This window comes from Phalacrocorax carbo, chromosome 4, assembly GCF_963921805.1.
Source record: "Phalacrocorax carbo chromosome 4, bPhaCar2.1, whole genome shotgun sequence".
Lineage (NCBI taxonomy): Eukaryota > Metazoa > Chordata > Aves > Suliformes > Phalacrocoracidae > Phalacrocorax > Phalacrocorax carbo.
In genome coordinates this window covers 64,278,725-64,289,921 of record NC_087516.1, presented here as the reverse complement: position 1 = coordinate 64,289,921, position 11,197 = coordinate 64,278,725, and the positions used below count along the sequence as shown (strand labels likewise).

Here is an 11,197-nt window from a genome sequence, read left to right as displayed (position 1 = left end):
CAGTCTCCTGCCTTAGCGACAATGACGAATATTCCCCATGGTGCAGTGGGACCGACAGCAGTACTGCCAATTTTTAAGCATTCATCTGAGATGGTTGCTTCCCTCTCATGAACTTTTTACCCACGCAGTAACAACCGCATGACCACCACCTCAGAGGAAGTAATTTCTCCCATGACCATGCATCCGTCTCCACAAGGACAAGCACTGGGTATCAGCTCCACACCAGCACCAGGTCATGAAAGGCTAAACACTACTGTAAAGCTACGGCCTGAAGAGTTGGTCCTTGGAACACAGTTTTAACATTTTCTTTGGGGTTTTACTCTTCTCAACATCTTTAACAAACCAAAGATAAGCATCTGATCAGAGAGTAAGAGTTTTCTGAGTAAAGTGTGGTCAGAGAGTCAAACTTGGAAATCAAGACAGTGTTCAGAGCTGTGAGGGTACAAAGCATATTATCTATACATACCGGCATACCCTCTGAGTGTGCTTGCCACACCTGCCAAATACAGCGGTTTATTTTAAGGATTTTCAGGCCCTTGAAAATTCCCCCCAGCATTCCGAGCCCAGCAGGCACGACGTGGCCTTCAGCAGTGGAGGTGAACCTCAGGAGCAGCGTGGGGCATGGCAGAGGAGCGGTACGGCTGCGGCAAGAGCGCACTCCCACCGCCTCCTGTGGATGGCTTCCTTCAGGGGCGAGGCCGGAGCCCACTCTTCCTTTCAATACCTGATTTTACAAACGGCTTGAAAAAGCCAAATCTTTCAAGGCAGGCGGTTAAAAAGGGGGCGTAGCCGCCCCCTCCCCAGTGACCCTGTAGGCTTAACGCCAAGGCCGGACCGCCAGCCAGCGCTGGCTGCGGAGGCAGCCGCGGGGTGAGGGGACGCTCTCCCTGAGGAGACGCCCGCCGCGGCGCCTGCGCGCCGCCGCCCCGCCCCGCCCCACCGTGCGCGCAGGTGCGGGATCGCAGCGCGAGAGGCAGCGGTGCGCGCGGTGCGGGTGCCCGGCGGCTCCCGCCGGCTTTGTGCGGGAGGCGAGCGCGCGGCGCGGCGGGGCCGGCCGTCCATGCCACTGCTGCCCTCGGCGCTGCGGCCGGAGCTGCCCGGGCCGCCGCCCCTCCTGGGCGTTGCGGCCGCCCCTCCGCGCCCGGCGGTGGGCGGGTAGGCGGCGAGGGTATGCGGCTGCCGCCCCTCCGCCCTCCGCCCGCCGGTGCCGCGCCGTCCGCCGCGGCGGATGGGCATGGTGGCGTCTGATGCGGAGGGTGCGTGCGTGAGTCACCGCGCCCCGCAGCCAGCCGGCCGGTCGGGCCGGCCTTTGTCCGCGCTGGGAGCATGTGGGTGAACCCCGAGGAGGTGCTGCTGGCGAACGCCCTGTGGGTGACGGAGCGGGCCAACCCCTACTTCATCCTCCAGCGGAGGAAGGGGCACGGAGGCGATGGCGGCGGCGGGGGACTGGCGGGTAAGGGGGAGGCGGCCGGGGTCCCGGGGAGGGCGGGGTGGCGCCGCGTTTGGCCGCGGCTCCCCCGGGGCGGCGGTGGATCGCCGCCGGGCTTCGGGCGGGATAACGGCCCTGGGCGAGCGCCGCCCCTGTGGGGCGCGGCGCGGGGCTGCAGGGGGCCCTCCCCGCTCCCCGCCATCCCCCCCGGGCGGTGCGGGACCCCCGCCGGGACCCCGCTATCCCTGCGGCGGCCGAGGGCGGCGGCCGAAGCCCCGCAGGCCGCTGGAGGGCGGCGGGGCCTGGGCGTCGCGCAGGGGTGCAGGTGCGTGGCCGTGCGGAATCCGCGAAGGTGTCCCGGGGGGGGTTTACACGCTGGGGAGCTTCGTGCGGGTGATCACCGGTGTCCCGTGCCGCCCTGCGTCAGGGTGTGACTTGCCATGGTGCTTGCGGGATTTGATTTTTGAACCTCTAACAGGCGCTGTTTAAAATCAGTCCAAGCTGTAATTCACGAACACGTACTATGAGAACAGATTTGCTTCGGCTTCTCCATATTCTTTGGGATGTCCTTGTAAAGTATGTTCCCTGAATGCTTTGTTTTCGACCGCTGGTAAAGGAAGACACTTTTGTAGGTGTTTGGGCCGTACGCATCTTGGTCTCTCTAGTATTCTGCATGTGCGTTTGTCGAAACCTTTCATCATTTTTAGGCAACGTATATGCGTTTCTATAAAAGTAGAGATACAGAACCTGATGGTGTTACCACCGGTCCTTCTTGAATTGGCAGAAAATGGTCAAACTCGTTCTCTGAAAAGCTGTGGTTTCTTCTTTACCCACTTGCGTTGGAACTAGTTCTTCAGGCTAATCAAAATAAACATATGGACTACATCTGTTTGGTTCAAGGTCCTGTGCATATTTACCAGGACATTAAGTCTTTCTTCAGTCTTTAAATGCACTATGGACTTGTAAACAATTTATAATCTAAACTAATGCATCACTGTAAAGTGTGGTTTCATGTAGGCTCTTGAGATCTTCAGTCTTCTTCAGTGTTACCTGTTGACAAACCACCTCATTCTTGCGTGCAAAGTGACCAGTAGCCACCCCACATCACCTGTAGTTTTGGGTGTTTTTTTTAATTTTTTGAATTATGGACAGTATTGAGAAATCTATAAAAATAATTTCATGCTTTAAAAGCTTGCCCCTGCTGTGTTTACTGAGGAATTCGTTGCAGATTCTTCTTTCATAGCTTACCGCCTGGCATCATAAGGATTTCTTCCTTTATCTTACTGAGGGGTTGGTCTGACAAGGCATTCTTGTGCCTTTCTGACTTTGTTATCTTTGAATTAGAGATCATTTGAGGTACCCAGTCAATTTTCCAAACATTTTTTAGCTATTGGGGAAGCATTTTGGTAATATTGGGGTTTCCCTTCAACCTGTTTGCACAGTGCATGTGTATCCAGGCCTGCTTGCAGTTGTATGTGTAACATTCTGATTGATGGTACCACTGTACAGATGGAGAGAGCCCTTCTGAAGATTTAGTCCTTGAGTGGGAGTAGGATTCATAAATGTGTGCTCCTTTTTTTGTGAAGGTCAGATAAGCCAGCAGCATTTGGTAGGAGTTGAGAATACAGAAATAGTTCTGTCTTTGTTTCTGCATTTCATTTTTCCACTTGGAATTTAAGTTTTTGTGCACCGTATTCATCATTTTAGTATGTACATGTGGTCTGTATGGTGAATATTGATTTAGAATGCAGAAGTTCTACACGTATTTTGAAAACTGCTTTCCCTGTAGCATTTATTAGTGTCTGTGCTTTCCCTGAAATTGCACCTGCTATGGGATTGAGGTAGTAACAACAAGTAGCTAAACAATTTCTAGCGGTTTTGTTTGTAAGTGGAAGGGCTGGAAAAAAGATGTAGATTTTTTCAGTAAGTTGCCAGAACCATAACTAAACAAAGACCCATGACTAACGTGCAGAAAGTCATTAGTGCTGGCAGTATTTAAAGGGCTGTGTGAGGACTTGTCATTGTAGCACATGGGGTTTTGACACGGTAGCTGACCAAAGGTGGGAGAGGAAGAAAGAAAGGGATGTAGAGCATCCAGGCCACTCACAGGTTGGTAGGCACAGTAATAAGTGGAACTTATGATTATTTGTTTTTATGGAAATACTGGAACTTTACACTGGTTCTGGTAACAGCTATGGTCTACTCATTGAGGGCCAAGGCAGGTGAAGGAAACCAAAGGGTTATTCTTGCTGGTAAGACTGGCTAAAAGCAAGGTATTGAGGGTTCAAAATAAATAAATCTGCTGAAACGGTCAACCAGGGTACATCATTTGTAATAGTGATAGCATTTAGGATGACCCTGCAGAAGTTCTGTAGTTCATAAAGATACAGCTCTAATGACAGAGGTGGAGGTTAACTGGTCAAAACCATGAGAACAGAAAAAACCTTTTGTGGGTGTTTTTCGGTGGTTTTGGTTCTTCTTTGTTCTTGTTGTTAATTGCCCTTTCTGTAGTGACCTAATGCTGAAATTTGCTCAGATATAATCTAAAAGTTATCCAACCATGAATGTGGTATAAAATCTGGTTTTGTTGCTCTGCGGGAAACCAGATTATGTGTCCTTGAAGTCGACTAGAAATATTGTATGCAAGATTTTTCACTGTGGTGGGAGCGGTCTGAATTCATACATGCCAGAGAGGATGTAAATACAGCTGTCACTTTTTTTTTTGTGATCTAACTTCAGCTGGCTTGTACTCCCTCATTATTGACTTTTGAAGTCATTTGTCTTAAATTGTAGACTGACAATGGACTTTCAAATTGATGAGACTGTGGCCTTGATGACATGACACAAGATGGCTTCACTCTGGAACTTCAGCAGTGGCTTGACAATGAGAAGCATTGATCCTCTGGCATTGCCCTCAATTCTGGGTTTGCTGTGAAACTAACCAGTCAGCAAACTGATCAGGGTTAAATGTCCTGCCCTTCTCTCCATCTGCGAATGTGCCAAACTTTGAAGAGCTTAAGTGGGCCACACTGTAATGTGGTTGTGGTGGCACAGCTGAAGGAAGAGATAGGGCGCTTTCCTGTGGCTGAATGGGAGTGAGGAGGGAAGGCTGGGGACAGACCCCTTCAGACAGCTCCATGGCTGGATGCTGGGACTGTGAAAACGTGGCTGAAGGCTGATGAGTACCTTCGAAGCAGCTGCTAGGGTCTCAGTGTTACCTGTCCTCCATCACTTACTACCATCCTGTGGACAGAGTTTACCATCGCCAGAGCAAAATCTGGAGGACTGGATCTTTTAAGTCTTTTGACATGTCTTGGTCTAAAAACAAGTCGTTTATATAGCCTTGAGGATGGGTGAAAGTAATTCTTGGTGGCTTTATATTGACGCAGAAGAGGAGTACTTGCATTACCTGTTCTCCTGGATCTATGCTGAGTACAGCAACCCTTTGCAGGAAAAAGAGTATCAGTCGCTTTAAAGGAAGGAGTGAAATATCAGCCCTTTCTGCACTGATGCTCTCCTCTTGGCCTTGATTTATGTAACTTAGTTGAACAGAGAAAGCTCTCTTATTTAAATATTTGTGTGGATATTGGAGACATTTTCTGCGGTTATTTTAATACTGGATTTAACAAGTTAGAAGCATGATGATCATCTTGTTATGTGTTAGGGCAGTGCCTAATTAGTGAGTCCCTAGAAGTCACCTCTACTAACAAAATGTATCTGATTAATAGTTTACTTAAGAGATACAGCTTTTCTACTAAGCAGCATGGATCTATTTTTATACTGAAGTAAGGCCCGGGCTCTTTTAAATGATTGTGTCTATGTCAGTACAGGTCATGTCAGTGTGACTTTGCTTTCTAAGCATGCCTTAACTGAAGGGTTGTTTGGGTTTTGTTTTCCTTTTTAACAAAAGAAAAACAGGAAAGACTTACACATTGAATTTTAAATTGGATTTTCGTGGCTGTTCCGCAAACTCGCATTATCTTGCATCACTGCATTAATCTTCCTGGACAAGACCAAAAAATGTACTTGTCTGCTTTAAAAGTATTTGATGGTTGATGAGCTTTCTCCTTAATAAAATTGTTTCATGCCTTGCACATAATGCCATGCCTGTATTTTGCTTCTGTGTGGCCCTCACTCAAGTGTTTCATCTTCCTTTTGTCCACCAACAGGGGGCTAAGTCTTTTCTTTCTGCATACAAGTTGTCTTAAAGGTGCTAGATGTTTTTAACCCTCTCTCCTTCATACCTATTCTGCTCCCTGCTTGTCAGCTACCTTCCCTGGGCAGCCTGGTCGAAGGAAATACTCCCTTCGCCGGAGGGATCCAGTGCATTACACAGCAACCTGCATCAGCTGAAGCAGAGGTATTTGGAGAGAACATGAACCCAGATCTATCCCATCATTTGGGCACCATGCCCTGTGTGACTGTATTACTTTCATGGGTGTAAGGATCTTGAACATGTCATAAAGTTTATAAATAACTAAAAGGCTCATGGTTTTGTGTTAGTAAGTATATCTTCATTCTGATGCAACAAATAGCTTAAAAAAAAACAGTCTCTAACAGCTTGCTGCTATACTGTGGTAATGCTTACCAAACTCTTTTGTTTGGAAACAACATTGCAAGGAATTAGTTCGACTAGTAGTTGAGGTCAGAGCAATGTATTCGCTTAGAGGTTGCAGGAGGAGAGATGGAGAGTGTGGTATGATTAGCTTGACTGCCATGCTCCTTGTGCATGTGGACACTTGGGTGTGAAGTAGAAATGAAATTCTAAATAATTTTGTTTAAAATGTTATTGTAAGATTTCTCTGAACCCCCAGGCAAAAAAAAATTGTTCTTGTTTGCAAGAACTGTTTTTGGGGTGAATTATTTTGCAGATAGTGTATTTATGCTTACAGCTGGGACTGCGCATGTGTGAGAGATTCAGTACGAGTTTGTAAGTCCATGAGATGTTGCCAAAGATGATTCAAATGCTTAAGCAGAAGAGAGCAGATGGAAATTTGCTGACTTCTGGTGATAAAAAAAATTGATGAAGTACTATCTTCCTCCCCAGATATTTTTGCAGAGGGGTAATCCTGTAATTTCCACATTGGAAAGTCAGAAAGGAGAGGTTCTGAGCTTGGCTGGCTGATGCAAGCCTTCAGTGTCAAATCTAATATATTTTTTAATACTGTGACAGTGTTCTAACTCAAAACACTTTTCTGCAGCCTTGCTGGACAACGCAATTAGTAGCTCAAATTTAGAGATAAGATTCTGTCTTGCTCTCAGCCTCTCAATTCAGAGGGTTGAGAAAGAGGTTGCTTGAAATCCTGTTTATACTTAAGATTTAGAAAAGCTTTTGGCCAGTATGTCATCTGCCTGATGAAAGGATGGTACGTGCTTCAACAAACTCGATACTTTCTGTCCCCATTGACTCAAGTAGTTAGGATTTCACATGTCAAAGTTGGTGCACTTGAGTAGAAAGCATGTGCTTTCTGATACTTGAAATATAGCCATTATCAAAATGCGTGCAATTAGTATAACTGACATGCGTGGTCAGCCTATCCGTTAGCTTTCCATGTTCATTTTGGCTCATGGAGTGGAAACTATTCTCTCCCACTCTGCTCGGTCATTTGGTGTTACACCAAACCTGCTCTGATGCTGCTGAGCTTCTTGTTAGGATCTGCTGCTGCCGCAGTTGTCTGTGCTGCTTCGCACTAGTAGATTTCCACTTCAAGAGGACATGCACATGTCTAGGGCTGAACTGCTGTTTGACTCTCCAGATTGACTCACCAGTCTTTGTGTTGAATTCCCAGATGCTTTCACAGGTGCTTAATTGGAAGGTGTCTCATTTCCTGCCTAATGCTTCTCTTGATCTCCGGTTCTTGCAGGCAATGCACTGTTTGCACAGATACAGTGCCTGAGATGTTGTTTGGTGTAGCTCTGGTTTCTGTGCTGTAATGCTTCTTGGTCAAAGACTTCCCTTGATGTTACTTCATATTTTACCCTTTGAGTAGTGTGACCCATCAAAGCCTCTGAGCTGAGCTGTCATTTGCCATTTTTGCCTTCTGACGTAATGTTGCTGCTTGACACAAGGAATTCAAGGAAGGCCTGCTATTTCTCCTGAGATCTCTGTATGAAACCCCATTGGAAATATCAGAGGATCACAATACAGTAAGCAGTAAATGTAACTTTCTGCATTATACCAGAGTTTGTATTGCTTACAGGGCTTTTTGGTATTACTTCCTGGTCCCACACTGAAAGGTATAGAGAAAACAGTACTTCTTCACATCAGTTTCTGTATTTCCATTGTTCCACTGTCCAGTCATGCACCCTTGTTAAGATTATATCATATGTCACAGAGATTTGGGTCTTTGACAGTTTTGGTTAGAGTTTAGTAGAATTAAAAGAAGTTCTACAAGGTATGCTGGTATATACTCTCAAATGCTTTTGAAAGTTAAAACATAAATATTGTAATATTATTTTTCTTGTAAATATTTGGTACAGGCGGAGTCCATTCAGGTTTCTCTGTTCTTCCAAGGTTTGTGACCTCTACACTTTTTTATCCTTCATAGTATCACACCTGCATATGGCTTTTTCCTGGAATAGACAGGAGTTGTTGCTGCTGCTGACTTTACTAAAGTGTGGCAATACAAAGTGTATGAAGGGCTGTAAACATTTGACTGAAATCTTGCTCCTTCACTGCTACTTATGCTTCTGATGTCTGATCCATATTGATATTCAGTAATCTATACTTACATTTTGCCTTTAAATCTGATGCTGAGGTGGGCTTAGGTTCTGGAGGACTTCTTCAAAACCTTTCCATTTGTTTTGTTGTTGTGTGTTTGGTTTTTTTGTTTGGTTTTTTTTTCCCAAAAGAAAGGCTGGAAGTATTTCCAGGCCTGATTTCTGATTGTTCTTTTTTCTGAAGTTTCCAGATGGGTGTATAAATTCCTACCACAGCAGTAGTCTTAGTTTCAGCTAGGAAGTTCTTAACATGTTTTTGGTTCTTCCCTCACAGTCCTGTCTTGTCCTTCTCTTCTGTGTTTTCCAGTATTTCATTAGCCCGAGTTCTTGGGATTTTCTATTCATCATTATTTCTTTCCCTGGTAAAGTGCATCCTCCGATAGCTTACTGAAATCTGATCTACCTGCAGGTATTCAGTCAGAACAGTTAGAATCTGAATAATTTTCTCCTGAAACTATTGCTTTGCTTCAGATTTAGCTTGTATGTGACCATCCTCTGCCTTAGGACTGTTATCATCTGTGAACTGGGCCTCAGTGGAAATACATACGCACACAGCAAAAGAATTGCGTTTATCTGTATGTAGCCATAGATATAGGTTGTAATGTACATTCTGGTCTCCTCTCTGTTGAAGAGAAAACCAGCATAGTTTTACAACTCTAAAATATTTTAACTGTTGCTTAGTAGATAACACTGACAAATGTGGTTACATCTTACCATGATTAGGAGCCTTCAGCTTAGTGGACAAAGTCACAAAAGTTCTAAAAGCTGAAAGCCTTCACCCAGTCAGGTTTAGGTTCAAGTTAAGGTATAGGTTTTTACAGGGGTGCTCATGAGTTGATGTTCAATTGCTGATCGCTTTATTTTTTAAAAAAGCTTAGTGATTAAATTTTCAATCTTCTCTTTTTTGTATTTATCAGCCTGAAGATAGAAGAAGCAAGTACTGTTTTTGCTGCTTGTCTTGCTAAATGTCAGTAGAGTGACAGTACTTCCTCAAAGTCAGTTTCACTGACACGTTTGAAAATTTGTGTGCAAAGGAAATGGTGGCTGAGCAGATCAGTGCTCTGTAAAACTGTGTTGGTAGAAAGAGCAACAAAGGCGGGTATTGGGGAAGACTTAACAAATTTTAGGCCTTGGTTTCAGAGGAAGACTTTGTTTTTCTTGATAGCACATTACATGTCCATATAAGCCAATGCTATATAACCCACATGGGAAGACAGTTATCAAATAATGAAAGCAAAATAATCTCTAAATACTTTATATGAATGAACACCTATAAACCAAAAGTGTATAACCCTTCATAAAGTTCCAAGGGCGGCATTCACAATGAAGATACTTTTGTGGGTACTATTACCAGGATTGGAAGTTTAGTGTTGTAATTATTTGAGTGGTGTGTAATATTTACTGTTATTTAGGCTTTCCCATGATATTAAATCAAATAGAAGTGACACCACCACCACCCTTCACCAAAAAGGATTTGTCCAAAATACTACCTGTGGAGTTCAGATTGTTGCTCTAGGTTGAGTTTTGACAGAGAAGTAATTGTCATCACCTCATCCTGTAATAACAAATGAGAGCGCTAATCACATGAACATGTGTGCTGCATTGAGAAAGAGAGGAAGAGTAATGAATGATTCATCATAGTTACTAGGGAAAACAATAGGCTGTACTGTACATTTTAGCCATGAGTTGTTAGAAGTTATTGTTTTTATAGTCCAGGAAGTAACACTTAAACTTTAGGAAGAGTTTATTGTCCATTAAATCAATACAAAACTGAATGCTCAGGGTGCAAATATGACTTAAGTCAGCCTTACTGATTGAGGTTTTCTCAGAAATCAGCTGGCATCTACAATTCAGATAGGTGCCTTGGATGTTTCAGGTTTGTGACCAGAGCTCGTTATGCATCCATCTTGCCTTAGTGGAAAGAGAAGGGGTCATCAGCACACATTAAATATTGGGAACCATTTAAGCGGGGTGTGTTCCATATGGTGTTGGAATGTCACAATGCCTGTTTTGAAAAATTGTTACTAATGACACAACCGCGAGCTTTCCTAGTTGCAGTGTTGAGCTCATACCCAAACAGGCTGCTGACATCCATGGGACTATTTGAGTGATAGCTCATGAGCATGACTCCAGGAGTCACAGTCTGACCTGTATTAAATTTTACCTCTTTTGGAGGGTATACTTCTGTATTTGCTCTGTGTGCTAAAAGGATGTATGCTGTTTGTTTAGGCATTTTTAAGATTAAAATATCTCTTAAGGTGTCTTGAGAGGCTGTCAGGCTGAAAATGACATTAGTGTAGATTATATTAGAGCTGGGAGAAAGATGTGGCAGGGCAGGGCTTGGCCCTCAGGAACCAGGTGAATAACACCTGCTTATCATCTGGGAGGAGGGGAGGGTGTCCCTGGGCACAGCAATGGCACCAGCTGCGGAGTGACCTCCTTCCAGCTCTCGGCAAGGTTGGATGCAAGTTGCCCATGACACTGAAGAATGCATGTATCACAGGTCACTGGTGTGTGTGGAAAGCACCCTGAGTCTGAGGACTGTGTGGTTAATGCTGAATGGGAAGTGTCACTGACTGATATTGTCCTGAGCTTTTTGATAGTGTTTGTGCAACAAAGCCGTGACTGCTGGTAATTTTGAAGGTCTGAAATGTGATTCCTTATTATCATTCATAAACAGTAAATAAATTGGCTTCAGTGTTTTAATAAGGTGCGCTAGAGGTAATATATAATCCAGGTCTTCACTCTTGAATATGTAATCCAATTTAGTCTGAGTACCCTGTGTATTTTAGCAGGTAAAACGCCGTAGGCCTACAAACATAATCCTAAGATTGCTGTCAGGGGTCCTGTAGAAAGGTGATAAAGACTACTTGATCTTTGTGTGTGTGTTTTATTTAAATCAAAGCATAACTTTTTTGTGAAAGAGGGTTACTGTTTATCAGTAAGGAAATCCTTTTATAATAAAAAAAGATTGTTCATGTGTAAGGTGCATAAACTTGCTTTTCCTTTAAAAACACCAGTAATTGATGTTTTGGAAAGAAATTTGCA

General features: G+C 44.4%; 1 protein-coding gene across 1 annotated transcript in view; it reads left to right on the top strand.

Annotated features, from left to right (window-relative positions):
- Positions 1 to 940: 940 nt before the first annotated feature.
- TBC1D9 (TBC1 domain family member 9) overlaps positions 941 to 11,197 on the top strand; it is a 53,085-nt gene continuing 42,828 nt past the window's right edge. Inside the window, exon 1 of the mRNA XM_064450228.1 lies at positions 941 to 1,453. Within this exon, the coding sequence (XP_064306298.1) occupies positions 1,327 to 1,453 (127 nt within the window). The 5' untranslated portion in view covers positions 941 to 1,326. The remainder of the gene's footprint in view (positions 1,454 to 11,197) is intronic.